Source organism: Microtus ochrogaster, unplaced genomic scaffold (genome assembly GCF_000317375.1).
Source record: "Microtus ochrogaster isolate Prairie Vole_2 unplaced genomic scaffold, MicOch1.0 UNK1, whole genome shotgun sequence".
In the NCBI taxonomy this organism is placed as follows: domain Eukaryota; kingdom Metazoa; phylum Chordata; class Mammalia; order Rodentia; family Cricetidae; genus Microtus; species Microtus ochrogaster.
This window is the reverse complement of record NW_004949099.1, coordinates 4,595,396-4,612,141: the sequence shown is the minus strand read 5'-3', so window position 1 is coordinate 4,612,141 and position 16,746 is coordinate 4,595,396. Positions and strand designations below refer to the sequence as shown.

At 51.8% G+C, this 16,746-nt stretch overlaps 1 protein-coding gene across 10 annotated transcripts in view; it reads left to right on the top strand.

The window, feature by feature from the left end:
* The window catches only part of Iqsec1 (IQ motif and Sec7 domain 1), a 329,466-nt gene that overhangs the window by 292,561 nt on the left and 20,159 nt on the right, over nucleotides 1-16,746 (top strand). For all 10 annotated transcript variants that reach the window (XM_026788142.1, XM_026788139.1, XM_005364875.2 and 7 more), the window contains 2 exons: nucleotides 4,133-4,424; nucleotides 8,493-9,739. In XM_026788142.1, coding sequence (XP_026643943.1) covers nucleotides 4,133-4,424; nucleotides 8,493-9,739 — 1,539 coding nt within the window. The remainder of the gene's footprint in view (nucleotides 1-4,132; nucleotides 4,425-8,492; nucleotides 9,740-16,746) is intronic.

Below are 16,746 nucleotides of genomic sequence, written 5' to 3'. Positions count from 1 at the left end.
TCCTCAGCTGTGTGACGGCATCAGCTCACATCAATCTTATAGTCACCGAAACATCTCCAGGTCTCTTCCCATTCACAGCTGTCAGGTCAGATCTTCTGCATCTTGACGTTGCTTCCCTTGTGTGGACATGAAAATAATTGCAGTCAGTCCCTTTTAGGTGGGCATCTAGATTTATTTCTAATATTGCATGCTTAGAGACCACAGCGCTGTGAAAGTCCTTGTATTTATTTCTTTGTGTGTTGGTGTTCTTGGCTTAGAAGAACTAGAAGAATTGTTGAACCAGGAAGATCTGAGACTTGTAACAGGCAGCAACCACCTAACTGCCATGGAACATTTTAGGAACTGAATAGTTAGGGACTGTTGGATGTGGAATGTATGTCTCGTCCCATTCCTTGATCTGCCTGTAGTCTAGGAGTCTGGAAGAGACATAGGTAGGTTAAGGGTGTCATTGAAGATGTACGTTCTCTGGGGTGTTCAATCCTGTTCCAACAGACCTGCATTTAGGGAGAAACTTCCCCAGAGAGCTACACCTGGGATGGAGGGAAGGTGAAACATAGAACCAGGGCTCAGGAGGCTGGAGGAGGTGCCAGGTCAGAATGTAGGGCCTGGGTGTAGCTGTTGTCACCCCGGAGTCCTGGATAGAGACTAACATAGAATACAACTCCATTTATAGCGTGGATGTCCTGAGATGTATATCCTAAGTAGAAATATTGTAAGTTGGTGTATTGGCTCTCCCATAAACATACTGCACAGTAGAAGAATCTCAGTGCAAACTTCTTTATTTCTGGACCCCGTGAGCCTCTGTGGCTATTTTGCAGTAAGGGACAGTTCTTGCACCTCCCCCCAAAGAACACGTAGTGGAGTGGAATCAACTTCATAAAGAAGCTCTAGGGGGATGCCACAGAGAAAAGTCATCCTGGATCCCTCCCCGGATGTCCAGGTGTCTATCAGAGTAGAATGGTACAACCCTGCTCATGCCTGCCCTAGCAATGGGCCTGAGAGTGTCTTTGCTCACTGACTTGGCAGCATGGGCCTTTCTGCTTAGAAGGGTTGTCTTTGCCCTTCTAGAATCAGAAACACTCCAATAAAGGAAAGTCTGTGTTGGTGTCTGACACTGTGTGGCTTTGGATGTGGTGTGTGTGTGTGTGTGTGTGTGTGTGTGTGTGTGTGTACCACAGCATGTGTATGGCGATCAGAGGAGAAAGTAGGTTCTCCTTCCACCGTATGGGTCCTGGGGATCATACTCAGGCTGTCAGCTTTGGTAGCAAGCACCTTTACCTGCTGAGTTATCTCTCTCTAGTCCTGGGTGTTTTTCTGGACTGTAGAAAGCCTGCCCCACCACACAGCTCCGCATGTAGAGACTTGACAAATGACCCCAACCGAGTGAGGCTGTGTTGGCCTTACCCCTCCCCTTCTCATAGGGGAAGCTCTGGAGAGACCTGGCCTTCTCTCCCTGCATATTCTGGAAACCTATTGGCCCAGAACTGCCCAGAGCAGTAACACAGCTCCAGCGCACTCCTGACCTCTTTCATCCCTAGTCCTATCCCAAAAGTTACCCTCCTCAGTGCAGACACTACTTTGATGTCTCATCCATGGAGGCAAAGCCAGCTGGGATAAATCTCTGTCCTTGTGCCCCTGCCCTAAGCTGAGACCTACTGTGTAGGCTGGATCTCCCAGGCTTGCAGGCAGCCTAGGCCCTGCTCTTTCCCCATGGCCAGCAGCAATGAATGCCCTGCCCTTGAAGCTGTTCTCAGGCCAGACAAGAAAAGACTGAATCCTTCTAGCCACTGCTCCTCCAGCCTAGACTTTGAGGGTCAGTAACAGCACCATGAGGCAGGCCTGGCCTAGCCCATTCTTCTCTGCCTGAACTCCCTGTGGTTCTTTCTGGTGCAGCCTGGCGACCACTGAGGAGCTTCAGGCTCTGCTCCAGGGATGGTGGTGACTGCTGTCTTCCCCACCTTCTGATTCAGGGCTGTTTGAAATCCCCTACAAAAGGCACAGGCTATATTTCCTCCAGCTCATTATACACAGAGCCAGACCCTTGACCAGAGCATGCATTAAGTTGAGGGGCATGCGTCTATGTGTGTGCTGACCCACCTGAGTGAAGTGGGACCTGCTTTGGTGCCAGAGAGCCTGGGTGGGCTTTCCCAGTGGAGGCTGCTCTTCTGTACTCTGGGTGGCCTAATTCTAATGGTACTTATTCCTTCTTTCTCATGATGGTTGGTTGAAGTTCTGAGCATTTAATGAAAAGTGTGCTGTTCAAGTTTCAGCAAACACTGGGTCCAAAGGACACTGGTGGGGGTCCAGGGACAACAGTGGGTCAGGTGGCTCTGTGGTACCCTGAGAGCCTTGAAGGGTGGTGTTTCTTGGACTAAGTTGCTAATATTACTAAAAGGAAAACTATAGATAGAGCCAGCCAAAGCTCTGGCTGTGTCTTCCAATTCCTCCTCCAGGTAGGTCCTTCTCAAAGAATGACTGTCATACCTTAGCCACTAGGGCATGTTGGGAGGTTCCATTGCCTGTTCCTGAAGGCCAGAGGCAGCTGCTAAGCCATAGGCCAGAGGCAGGTGCTGAGATTTGCTTCTGACCCTGGTGCAGAGTGGTCAGAGTCCAAGGGCAGGCAGCTTTGGCCCTCCCCGCTTCAGGCTCCCTTTCACAGGCCCCAACCTGGGGACCCCCTGGAGAACAAACAACATGACTCTAGTAGAACTGAGCAGGGCAGCCTGTCTGCCAGGCTGCTTAGTGCAAGACATTCCTCATTGGTCTGAATAGGGGACATTTTGGAAAGGACTGAAGTCTGGGTGGGGCCCTTGTTCTTTTTTCTCTGTGTCCATTCTGGAGACCCTCCACCCTGCCCCAGGGATCACAGGCCTTTTAAGTTCCTGCCAGCGCCCGGGTGTCTGGTCTCAGAGGGACAGGGAGCCTGGCAAAGGATGAGGACTTGTATTAGAAACTCTTCAAATCAGTGTCTCCTTTTTCTCCCCATCCCTCCCTGAAAAGCAACTGCAGAGGGAATGAGTGTCTGTACAGAATAGAATGTTCCAGGTCCAGGGCTGGGATGAGTCAGCAGCCAGTCCCTCTGTCCCCACTAGTTGGCTTTGCTCCTGCTTGGCATGAAGGTACTCTGTGGAGCAAAAGGCAGTGATATGGAAGGGGACCCGCTTCCAGCCTTTGGTACCTGGGACAGTGTTTACACGGGACTCACACTCGTCACCACGCTTCCTCTTCACAGGGAAAGTTAAAATGTTAGACACTTGAGTAACATCGGGTTTGCTTCTGAGTCTGCCATGACAGATGGCAGAGGTAGACCTTAGCCATAGGCCTTCAGTATCTGCAGGCTCTGGAGGCTGCCAGTCTGCAATGGAGGTATGGCCTGGCTGTCTTCTCCTGAGCCTCTCTCCTTGTTATGCCACCTTCTCCTTGAGTGTTCACACCGTCTTCTACCATATATGCTGTAGCCTGCATTCCCCTTCTTAGAAGGATACCAGTTCAGTTATACTAGGATCTACCCTAATGTCTTTCGTTTTAATGATCCTATCTACAGGGAGCTAGAGATGGCTTAGCTGTCAAAAACTCTTGCTTTTGCAGAGGACCTGGGTTCAGTTCCCAGCACTGACATGGTATCTCACAACCATCTGTAACTCTAGTTCCAGGAGATAGACATTCTTCTGATCCCTGCAAGCACAGAGACATACATCCATGCAGACAAAACACTTATACATATAAAATAAAAAAATTTAAAAAGATTCTGGCTCCAAATATAGTCATGGGGATATAGGGGTACAACATCAATCCAGCATTTAATTCAGGTGGCAGGAGAGGTAGTGACCTTATTTTTTGAAAACACAATGAGTACTTAGCACAGACCAGGCTCTGTTAAAAGTGCTAGGCACCATTAGTACCACAGTTGGTCAAAACCTCTGTCATTGGAGGGCTGATACTTAGTTGGGAAAGCCGGCCCCATCAGTACAGTATACCAGATGTTAGAATATGGAAGCTGTTCAGAAGCTCCAGGAAGATGCAGAGCAGAGGGCTCTGCGGAGTCCCTGGCTACCTGGGAGCACTCTTCCTTCTCCCACTCACCAGGTTCTGCTTTTCTGTTTAGCATGTGTCTCTTCTCTCTCCTCTGCAGTGTTGAAGGTGAGGCCCCCAGTAGTGAGACTGGCACATCGCTGGACAGCCCCTCAGCCTACCACCAGGGTCCCTTGGTACCTGGTTCCAGCCTGAGCCCGGAACACTACGAGCACACATCAGTGGGTGCCTATGGGCTGTACGCAGGGCCAGGACCACAACAGCGCACACGGAGACCCCGGCTTCAGCACTCGACCTCTGTCCTGCGCAAGCAGGCTGAGGAGGAGGCCATCAAGCGCTCTCGGTCACTGTCTGAGAGCTATGAGCTCTCTTCAGATCTGCAAGATAAGCAGGTAGGTGGCAGGAGTCTCTTCCCGCTGTCTATGACCTCCCAAGTGACACAAGGCCTCAGTTGCCAGATGCTCTTAGTGATGGATTCCAGATACCAGCTATGGTGCCCATCTGAGGATGAGGGGAGCCCTGCCTTCACTTATCCCAGAGCCTTTTCCAGCCCAGCTCTGCTGAAACATGGGAAGGGATTTACACTGATGGCCAGGGGCACTGGCATCCTTTCTGAGGACTTATAGTATTTCTGGGGACTTACAGTATCCTCTTCAAATGTTGCCTTTGTAGGTTTCCATATCCCTCACTGCTAGAATCTGGCCTATGTTGGGCACCTGTGTAGTAATAGGAGCGGCGGGCTGCTCCCCAGCACCCTGACCGCCTCCGGCTACCTTTACCCGAAATAATTACACGGACACTGTATTCATTTAAACACTGCTTGGCTCTTTAGCTCTAGCCCTTTTCTCGGCTAACCCTCGCTCCTGGACTAACCCATTTCCAATCATGTGTGTCGCACCCCAAGGTGCGCTTACCAGGAAGATTCTAGCCTACGTCCATCCTGGGTCGGAGCTTCATTGCGTGTGCCTCAGAGAGCAGAGCTCTCGCCTCTGCCCGCAAGAGAGGAGCATCGTGTCTCTCCGAGGCGTCTGCCCCTGAGAGGAGAGCTGTCGAGTCTCTGAGCTCACTTCCTCTTCCTCCCAGCGTCTGCTCCTCCCACCTATGTTCTAACCTATCAGGTCAAGCAGCTTCTTTATTTAATCAACCAATGACCTTCCTCCATCACACCTGAGTGTCATGGCCCAGCACCACTAGAGCACAGGTTGCCAAGGTGGCCGTGGAGGTTCTTAGGTCCCAAGAAAGGCCCGAGGCCTGAGGGAGGGGGTTACTTATTATCCTATCTAGAGACTGTGTCTCTACAGTCTCTAGAGAAAGTCTACATTGAATGCTGTAGCTCTTCCTCAGGCCTCAAACCCAAGGTCAGGTGGCCTGGCCCACTTTTGGGGTTTGCTATGTGCAGAGCAGATCCTCATGGTGCAGTTGTTCAGCAGAGAACAGGCTGGTGTGGGAATGAATGTCCACTGATTGACTGTGTCTCTGAGCAATGCCAGGTTTCAGGAGCTCTCCGAGCTTCATGGATGTGTAGAGACAAACAGAACGTCTGGCTGGCATTCCATAGCTCTGGGCCTTGTGCTTTTGGCAAACTCCATGTCTCCCAGGCAGTCCCTCAGCCGTGGGCTGACACCAGGACCCCTTCCCACAGCCCACGGGTGTTATCTCCCTCTCACCCATATCTGCTAGCCACTTTGTTTCCTTAAAGGAACAGGGATCTAGGCTAATGCCATCTCATCTTCCTGAGGACATGGTGGGGTGCCCTCAGGGTGGATCTTCTCCCTCGGCAGATACCTCTCAATCTTGACCTCTCAGCCCTGGGGTGATGATTTGTGACATAGGATAGCTCTACCTTCCTCTGCTCACATGCTTTATCCTCCTTGTTAGTCGAGACTCACAAGGGGCCTCGAGCAGTTCCCCCATAGCCGTGGGCCTTGATTCCTTTGCCAGGTCAGCAGCAGGCAGAACAGCCTCTACTGAGTTTCTCAGCTCTGCAGAGATCCAGAGTGATCCCTGAAGAGTTTGTTGTAAAAGTCATCTGAACAGGACCATGAAATAGAATTGGGCAAGGTTGAGACGGCCTGTAGGAATGATTACATGCCACAAATATGCAGCTGTTCACCTTCATTCCATCCATAGCTGAATTTCCCCTGGTGCCAGATAATAGGATAAGGGACAGCCTGCAAGATGAGGATGCTGCACCTGAGTGACATTCCTGGACAGTGGATGGACAAGCAAGTCATCAGACATTTTCACTGCAGGAAGTGACCCAGACCCTGGAGGTCATAATTCTGGAGGAAGAGGTAGAGGGATTCTGTATCAGATGATGGTGGCCTGAAAACTGGGCATTTGAAAAAGAGCTAACAGTATTGCCAAGGCTTTGGTACAAGAATGACCTTGGTGTATGTGAAAGATAGAAAAGGTGGCAGAGAAGAGTTGGCACAGAGGCAAGAGGAGTCAGCATGAGTAGCCACATAGTGTTCCATGCTGCCTGAACTTCCTGGAGCAGGAGTAGGGTAGAGTACATGAAAATTGTGAGGGGAAGGTGGGATTCCATCTTAGTGATAAGAGTCAGATGCGTTCTCCTTAACCCAACCCTCCATGCTTTCTTTCCCGTCCCTAAGAGCAGGAGGCCTGCATGGGGATCAGGGAATGGCCTCGTCTCTGGGTGGTGGCAGGTGTGCCTTGTGGAAGGCAGTTCCTTTGGATCCGAGTAAAAATACCAGGGTGAGCCCTGGTCCCGGGGAAAGCCTTCCTGCCACTGGCTGTGAAGCCTGGCTACTAGCTTTCCTCATGTCATCTGAGATCAGGGCTAGCGTAGGTCCTAGTCTCTCAGTATGGTAAGAACTATATGAGGGTGTGGTCCAGTTCCTGGCATCCCATGGGTAGCAAGTGTTAGTTGCTTTTCCCTCCTCTGGGTCCCAGAAGTACTATAGATGGGGCCTCATGTCACTTCCAGACCAGAAGGCAGGATAGCCATGGCGAGTTCAGGATTGAGAGAGCATAGGGTTGGGACAACCAGTGTCTGCTTAGGGGAGGGCAGAGGGGTCTTCCTCCTGACTCATCCTAGAGCCCATTTCTGCCCTTCTAGTGAGCCATCATTCAACTCAATACAGACAGCAGGATGGACCCTAGTCTCCAAAGGCCAGGGCATCAAGGAAGGCCCTGGAGTAGGCTTTGGTGACTCTGGTATCTCTGAAGCCTTTGGCAGTGATTCCAGGTGGAAGCCTTCTTAGGCAGGGGATTGAAGGAAGGAAGGGGGGCTTCCTTCCTGACCCTGAGCTTTTTGCCCACTCAGCCAAATATAGTAGTTTTGCTTGTTGGTGTAGCAGTGCAGCCATCTCTGGACGGCAGTGAAAGAACTCCCCAGTCTCCTGGCTGTTCTAGAGCTGCTTCCTGGTAGCCCTGAGATGGTATGCAGAGGGGCCTCTCCTAGACTTGGGCCACAGCCCTGGCTTTGCTGTCTCTGGTGTTCTGTATCAGACTGTGCATCTTTCTAACCTAACCCGGGGTAGAGAGGGACCTCGTGTGTCCTTTTGCAATTCCATGCATGATGGATGTGGTGCTGGCTCATAGTGCCAGACAGGTGCAATCAGGATTTTACCTCGTCCTGAGAACCTGAATCCTTTCCTCATTCCCACAGAGATAGAGCCCAGCCCCAGCAGCCAGAGACAGATTGCTGATTCCTGCAGACCAGGCTATAGCTAACTGTGTTTCATACTCACCCAGGATCCAGACTCAGGATTAGCCCTCAGCCTAGGTAGACTGTAAGGCCTGAGACTTCAGGAGACCTTGGGTCATTCTTGACAGATATTGAGCTGAGAACTTGCCCAGCGCCCCTCACAACTCACAACCATGCCCATCAGAGCTCATGGAGCTATAGGATAAAAGGAGAGCCAGCCTTGCCAAGTCTTACCTAGGTCTCAGCTCAGCCATTTGGATAGCAAGGAGCACAGAGACCTGCATCTGCATCACGACTGCATCTGCCACCTGGGAATGGGGCTGAGCTCTTCATCCAGCTGCCCCTGGCCTATGCCGGGCACCTGCCTTTCATCACTGGGAGCTTACCAGAGTACTAGAAAGTGGGTCCTACTACCGCCCCATGTCACAGTTAAGGAAATGGAGGACTTCGTGGTTCCAAGGCTTGTCCAAGCTGAAGAGAGGCAGAGCTGAGGTCAAGCCACACCCTCTGACTAGGTTCTGACCTGTTCGTGCCTCAGATTCCCCAGCTCTGGGGTCACATCTGTAGATAGATTTTTAGAAAACCTGCAGGGCCCATAGCTTCAATGGCCAGAGGTATTGAAATTCTCAGCACGTGTGTGTTACTGCCTTTACTCTGACACTGAAAACCTCCAACCACCCCGTGGTGAGACCATCCCAGGTTACATTGCTACAGAGCATAAAAAGGGTAGATACCTGTCTCTGTGTCATCACACAGGGCCCACATTCTCCTCTCCTTACCCCACCAGGTGGAAATGCTAGAACGCAAGTATGGGGGACGCCTTGTGACCCGCCATGCAGCCCGCACCATCCAGACGGCGTTTCGCCAGTACCAAATGAACAAGAACTTTGAGCGCCTGCGTAGCTCCATGTCAGAGAACCGCATGTCACGCCGCATTGTGCTGTCCAACATGAGGATGCAGTTCTCCTTTGAAGGCCCCGAGAAGGTGCACAGCTCCTACTTTGAGGGCAAGCAGGTCTCTGTGACCAATGATGGCTCCCAGCTGGGTGCCCTGGTGCCATCAGAATGTGGAGACCTTAGCGACCCAGCCCTCAAGTCTCCAGCACCCTCCAGTGACTTTGCAGATGCCATCACAGAACTGGAGGATGCATTCTCCCGGCAGGTGAAGTCCCTGGCTGAGTCTATCGATGATGCCCTCAATTGCCGCAGCCTACACAGTGAGGCGGTACCAGCCCCAGACACAGCACGGGCCCGGGACACTGAGCCCAAGTCAGGCCTTCATGGCATGGACCACCACAAATTGGATGAGATGACAGCCTCATATAGTGATGTCACCCTCTACATTGATGAGGAAGAGTTGTCACCACCTCTGCCGCTCTCACAGGCTGGGGATCGGCCTTCTAGCACAGAGTCGGACCTGCGGCTAAGGGCTGGGGGTACAGCCCAGGACTACTGGGCCTTGGCCCACAAGGAGGACAAGGCTGACACAGACACGAGCTGCCGAAGCACACCATCACTGGAGCGGCCAGAGCCAAGGCTGCGGGTGGAGCACCTTCCCTTGCTTACCATTGAGCCACCCAGTGACAGCTCAGTGGAACTCAGCGACCGCTCAGATCGAAGCTCACTCAAGAGGCAGAGCGCCTATGAGCGCAGCCTCGGTGGACAGCAAGGCAGCCCCAAGCATGGCCCCCACGGTGGTCCCCCCAAAGGCCTCCCCCGGGAGGAGCCTGAGTTGCGGCCTCGGCCCCCCAGACCTCTCGAGAGCCACCTGGCCATCAATGGTTCAGCCAACCGGCAGAGCAAATCTGAGTCTGACTACTCAGATGGGGACAATGATAGCATCAACAGCACATCCAACTCCAACGATACCATAAACTGCAGCTCTGAGTCCTCATCACGGGACAGCCTGCGGGAGCAGACACTCAGCAAGCAGACATACCACAAGGAGACCCGCAACAGCTGGGACTCACCAGCTTTCAGCAATGATGTCATCCGTAAGAGGCATTACCGAATTGGCCTGAATCTCTTCAACAAGTGAGTTTCCCCTTCATGCATGGTGGACAGACCCACATGGCCTTGGCAGTCACAACTCTAGGCCTAGGCAGGATAAGGCAAGAGGCAAATTTACCTTCCTTCCTGCTGTGAGCCTCTGCCCACCTCCCCACTGAGGCTGGAGTCTCAGGCAGTCTTTATAATAAGGTCAAGGCAGGATGCTGTGCCATGTTTATAGTTAGAGCAGCTTTGAATCTCAGGAGACCCAGGTCCTTCCAAAGACCGTTGTGGAGGTGGCAGATGTTCCTGGGCTAGACAGCAGAGTGGGGACTGTTTTGTGGTAAATCCCTACCCATCATTCCCATCCATGTGTCCCCATAGCAGGTTCAGGGACAATATGAAGTACAAAGGTCTTGAACAAGCTGGTGGCAGGTTTCTATCTGTAGGCTGCCGCTGACAGAACATTTGAGTGGCTGCTCTGGAGGGGCTCAGGGAAAGTGTGGCTGGGCCTTCCTGAGAGCGAAGCCATGGTAAGAGGTGGATATTTAAAGTAAACTATTCTTAGCAGGGTCAGAAATAGCATGGGAAGTGGGGAGGGCTGAGCACACCCTCGGAGGGGACCTTGGCAACTCTTGTTTAACCTGAGATTGCACATTTCCTTCCCTGGGGACTCTGGGATTTGGGGTCATCAGACTTCAGCCTAGTGTGGTTTTCCTGGGGGCTGTGGACCTGAAAAGCATGTGACTAGCCTGCCTGCTGGTTACAAGCATACACCCTAGGAGTTTCCCAGAAGGGCCACAGGAGGGTAGTGGGGCACAGTGGGGGTCAGCCACATCTGAGCCACACCTCGCTGCTCCCTGCTGCTCCTTCAAGACTAGGATGGCATGATTTTGAGCATTCATAGCAGTGCAGATGGACTGTGACAACAGAGGGACCTGCTAGGGAGGGTGTGGTATGTAGGCTGTTGAAGGTCTTGCTTGTTGGTGATAATGGACCTTGTTTCCTGTGTGCCACATGGGGTGCACCCCAGCATGGTCCTCTGAAGGTCATTTGGCTTGCTGCTTCAGCCTCTTCATGACTCTGGAAACATGACACTGTGTATGGACTGTCCCCCACACCTTCTCAGGATGACAGCGTGGAATTGTAGGCTCCTGGGTAGGGATTTTCTTTGGCATCAGAGCTACCAAGTTCGTGTTTAAAAGGGGCTATACCTGTTTCCCACCCCTGATCTGACAGTGCTTGCTCCCCACCCACAACATTCTGTGTTGCCCTGCTTCCTCCGGGCAGAATATAGATTATATCATTGTCATTTGTATTTTCTGCTTACTTTAAAGGTACCACCTGCCAGCTCTTTTCTGTTTCACCTCATTCAAATAACCGTTGAGGTTATTTGCCCATTTCTTCATGGTCACTTTTTTCCCCCTAGTTCTAGGTCTTGAGTTTAGGACCAGTGGCAAGTACTTCCCTCATATTTTGAGACAAGATATCGCAAAATTGCCCAAGCTGGCCCGGAACTCACTGTACAGCCCCAGCAGGCCTTGACTTTATGACCCTCCTGCTTGAGCCTCCTGAGGTTCAATGTTTGTCACTTTTGAGGATATGTCATCATGGGGCCTTCTTAAGGATGACTCTCAGAATTAGAAGTATGTCCCCCGCAGGCTCCTTTTCTTTCTTGTCTTTTTCTTAGAGTTTTTATTTGCAGATATAATTTGAACAATGAAAGGACCCCGAGAAGCATCTAATTGGCTTTAGCTGCACTGCTCTGATCTGATGGACATGTTTAATTTCACTAGGTGCAGCCACCAGTACCTCTGTGTTTGAAATTGCTTTTTCTTTTTATGTTTTGTTTTCTATTCTAATTATTTTGCCCTGCTGGGGACTGAACCCAGGACCCTGAAAAGGCTAGACAAGTGCTTACCACTGAACCAAACTCCAACTTTTGCACTCCATACATCTGCTGTGCATGTGTGTTTTCATGAGTGAGCAGGTGCTGATACACGTGTGTGCCCATGCATACATGTGTGTTAATGCTATCTCCCCAGCCCCTCATGTGTCTAGGTATTAAGACAAGGACCTCGCCATTGTCACATCTTTCACAGATAGTTGTTCCTTGTGAATTTTAGAATCAACTCATTGAGATCCTTCAGTGGACACTAGAGCCATCTCCATATTGGAAGTGAATTTGGAGAAATGTCCCCATAACACGGCCAGAGACAGGACTGGAAGACCCAACCTAGGGACATTCATAATTAAAACTAATGAAAATTAACTTGGCTCTCCAGGGGCACTAGCCATGTGGTTACTGGAGACCAAGGTAGGTGCATACTGTGAAACACGCCAGGCCAGCCTAGATCCCAAAGGGGCAGCCTGAAACAATTCTGGTTCTGAGAGATCTAGCTGGTAGCCACTGGCAGGAACCAGCAAGGTTCCACGTGAAACAGACACCAAGGCCCTGGCTGGTTCTCAGCTCAGCCCCTAACAAGCACCTAGCCTCAGTTTCCTCCTTCACTCCAATCATGATGCCAGGGAACATTGGAAATTCTGAGAGAAGTCATGTTGCTTTAAGTTTGCCAGATAAGCCAGACCTCTTTGCCAGTCCATTTCTAAAGCTCTTCCTTCCATAGATGTGAGGAAGAGCTCTAGGACTCAGAATTGGCTGGCAGCTCACGGTTTAGTTCACAGAACCCCAGGGCCCCTCCAGGGACAGATCTGAGAGCCTGAGCATTCTGGCCTGGGCTGGAGTGTAACTGCTTTGTCCCAGGGCCTTTGTGTTCTGAGCCAGGCCTTTACTCAGCCGTCCCAGTACCATGCCAGGTTCCCACTCTTAAAACCCAACTTTCATTCCCCTCTGATTTCACTCCCAGGCTCTGCCCCCTGCTTGTCTCCTCTCCTACTGCCCAGGACTCTGGTCTCCTGCTCTCACTACTGCCATTCCTCCAAGCCCTGCCTTTACTTGCATACCTGAGTTCCCTCCAGGACGCAGAGGCCTTCTACAATACTGTCTAGCAAGTGATACCTGTATGTCCAGAGGATCCCTCTTAGGAGTCTGCAGAGAGCTGCATGGTGATCCACAGTGAGAGAGCCAGAAAAAGAAAATGAAACAGGAGAACTGGGACAGTAAGGCAAGTGGTAGGGGCCCCACTCATGAGGCTGTGCCACCTCCAGATGTCCTCAGGCCCCTGTCCAGACTCCAGGATGCTCAGCGCCCTGTCCAGGCCCCAGCTGCACATCTGGTAGGCAGCTCTCAGAGAAGGCAGGAATCCAAAATCCCAGACAGAAGGGGACCAACTATACCACTGATCTACCCCAAGACCTGGAGTGTATCCCTGGGTCTCAGAGCCTCATTTGGCACACTTGAAAAAAATGGGTGTGTGTCCCTGCTCCCAGGACTTGGACAGGATTTAAGACAAAGGGGCGAAGGCCTGGCCTACAGCTGCCATCCCAGGAGGTACTATGGGTGGCTGCTGTCATCATGCTCAGCTCAGCCTTTGCAGCCAGACCTCCTACCACTGAAGAGGCCTTGGGGGCTCTTCTTGGCCTTGTGCAGCTGGCTGTGGGAGGGGCAGATGAACATTCATGCTCTGTAAGGTCCCTTCACAGTCTCGTTCTTGTTTTCACTCAGAGCCATCCATAGCTGTTTTTGCCACAGAGCTTGTAGTGGAATGACAACGAGAGACTGGAGGGAAGTGCCTACAACAAGTGTGGACTCCCAGTCATGCTTAAGTCTGAATCAACCTGATGTCAGGAAAGCTGGCTTAGCCAGACTTAGAGGAGGCAGGCATGCCAAACCAGGAAGTAGACAGCAGGGTGGAACTGTGAGTGGACTCGCTGCCAACCTCCTGCCTGTTCGGAAAGACCTCTAGGTCCAGACGATGAGGTGGGTGAGACATAGAAGCAGAAGCCAACACTTTCTGATGCTAGGTCCTTGCAGTATGTACTCTAGGAAGCTGACTTTCCTTTGCAGCATCCGGGTGGTGGCTCAGGGAGGTTTGGGGGCTTCCTCAGGCAACAGAGTACTGAAAGACCTGGCATTGTCTTACTGGGCATCCTGGAGCTCAGTGACTTGCCTCTTCTGGCCTCTGATTTTGTTGTCTTTAAAGGAAGTGGTTTCCTCCACCAGGAACCCTCCTGACTCCTCAAACAGCACCCTAGAATGCCCCAGTGTCTGCGACCATAAAGCTGACACATTTTGTCCAGGTTGCTCTGGTGTCCCTCTGGTTGGTCCTGCTCAGGCCTGGCCTGTTTCCTCCATATAGTCTGCATAGTTCCCAGCTTGAACTTCCTGCTTCATTCCTGCCAGATGACCCAGTCATCCCTAGGATGCAAAGGCCCCTGAGAGGTAAAGTAATTTGCCCCAGGGTCTCTAGCCAGTAGCCTAAGATTTAAGCCCAGACTTCCTGTTATCTGTCTCCACAGTCAGATAGATCCCTATCTGCCTCACACACCAATGAGAAAACATTGTTTTGGAGGGTGGGAACTTGGTTGGCCTATGGCAGGTAGCTGAAGAGGACTGTAGCATGCCCCTCTACTTACAGTTTAAAGATCAAAGCAGGCCCTTGGCTTCTTTCCTGTAGGGAAGCCCGACTAGTGGCCACCATGTCTGCATAGGGCAGGAATTGCCTCACTCACAGTGGGGGAAGGACTGCAGGTTGTCCATAGCAGGGGCTCCATAGCATGCATATCCAGCAAAATGACTGTCCTCTTGCATGCAGGCCAGTGTGAGGTAGTGACTCCTGCAAAAAGCCTCTTAAAGGCTCTCACTCAGCCCTGGAACTACCCCTTATCACAACCTGGCCCCACTGTCCATCCACCCCTCACAGTGGCTTGCAGCTCCTAGTCCCTGCTTCTCAGCCACAGGTACCATGACTTCTATGACATCCAGATAGGGTCAGCCCCTCCTACCCTGGGCTTGGGTCACAAGCCGTAGTTGTCTAGGATTATGAGTCTTCCCTTTTACCTGTACCCCTGTCCACTACACACAAGCTTACACAGACATACAAATACACACACATACACACCAGCAGAGACCAGGTCCCAATGCCCCTAGCTTGGCTAGTATGGTGCTCTTTTCCCCTCAGACCAGCCAGTTCTAGAACACAGAAACTAACTCTTAAGCATCCTGTTCCAAGCATGTAGGCCTCTAAGCCCACTTGTCTACTATCTGTCTATCCTTCCTTTTTCCCTTCCCCCGTCCCCACTGCCAGCCAGCCTGGGACAGCAACCCCTTCAGGGCCTCTACCTCAAGGGTATCCCTAGGCCTTGCTTAAAAAGACACTCTCTGCTGCACTTAAGGACCTATCCTCCCTTAGGCTCCCAGGCCCCCTGACCATGCCACTAGTCCAGTGTCTGCAACAGGTTCAGTGTCTGACATCTTAATTCCTGAAGAGCATATGCCCTGGGAGATGCCATAGCATAGCACCCTGTAGAGCATCCCCACTTTCCTGGGTAGGGGAACATGTGTAGGAGCCCATATCATGGGCCTGTGTATAATTGTAGGAGCAGGAAAAGAAGTAAGAATATGCCCAAAGCAGGGGGCAGAGTACCCATTTGGGTGGGAAATGGACCAGGTCATCTTGGGCTACTTCATTGCCAGCTGTGCCAGGACCTGACTGGCCAGCTTCATGGATTTAGCACATCTGCAGGACACTGCTGTCAAAGGGCCAGTAGGCAGTGGTACCCAGAAGACAGAAGGCTAGACTCTGTGCACTGGGATAAGGGAATGTGCCTGGGCTCCCCGACTGTGGGCACAGGCTGGGCTTGGGCTGACTCTAGAACACACTTTACTGCTCAGTAGCTCTCAGTGACTGCGGACAGAGGGAAAGGTTGCCACTCTGATCCAGATGCGCAGCCTGGCCCTAGGGGTTCCACACAGCTCCACCCTCCAGAGCAGGACACATATCCTGAGAGTCAGTCACCTGTACAACTATTTTCAGACTCATTCATGTCATCCTGTGACGTGCAGGTGAGCTGAGGGCTCAGATTTACACAGACAGGAAATCAGAGGCTGAGGGCAGGAAAAAGCCTATCTGCATCAGAAGACACTCCTTTCCCTGGACCCTGAATTGTCCCACACACAGCCAGACAGGTCAAATGTACCATGCTCTGCCCTAGAGCCAGGGCAGGCTATAGGCTCTTTCTATACCTGCTGTGTCTGGCCTGTATATGGTCTGATGACCTAGCTAGTGAGACCACACCCTGGTGGGATGGGGAGGGCACACTTAACCCTGTAGTGCTGCCCCCCAGACACCTTCCTGTGGCCCTGGCCTCCCAAGCAGGGCCAGTGTGGTGCATCTGGTGGACGTCTAGCCTCTGGCTCTGCTTCTGCAGCAGTTTGCTCAGCATGAAGCTTCCTGGTGCTGAGTATGTACTTCTTCCCAGGGCCTGGATGGTCCTGGTCAAGTGTCAGTAGAGACCATTTCCTGTCTTCAGCTAGATTCTTGGCCCACTTCCCTCTGGGGCAAGGAGTACAGACACAGAAGGGAAAATAAGGAAACTACCTGCTGTAGGAGTGACAGTTTTGCGGGGACAACAGGAGCCAGCTGGTGCCCTTGGGAGCAACAGGTTGGCAAGAGATTTGTAGTGTTTCCCATCTGGGTCTGCAGTGGGCTTGGTTTCTGCTACATGCCTGTGTTCTCAGCAGGCTTTGGGTGACAGCTGAGAGACTTAAAATTTGGGGTTCTCAGAGGACTTCAGGGTGCCATCCAGGAGTGGTCCTTTTCAGTAAGTCAGCGGGTCATTGGCAGGAGGAGCAGGGGTAGATCCAGCAAGTCTGGAAGCTGTAGTCCCAGATCTCTGGAGGCTGAGGCAGGAATGAGTCCCCCCTGTTTACTAGCCTTTTCCTGTGGTCCTGGAGGCTTCCTCTAGGCAACTCCCTTTCCTGTCTGTGGCAGTCTTCTCTCTCTTCCTCCTTGTCCATTGCGCTCTCACTAAGTCCCCTGTTTGTACAGCCCTGGAAGGTCCAGATTGATGTGGTGTCAGCTAGGCCCTGATTGGATGAATGTGTGCATACAAAATAAAGTTAGAAAGGGGACCAATCAGGGCAGAGCTGT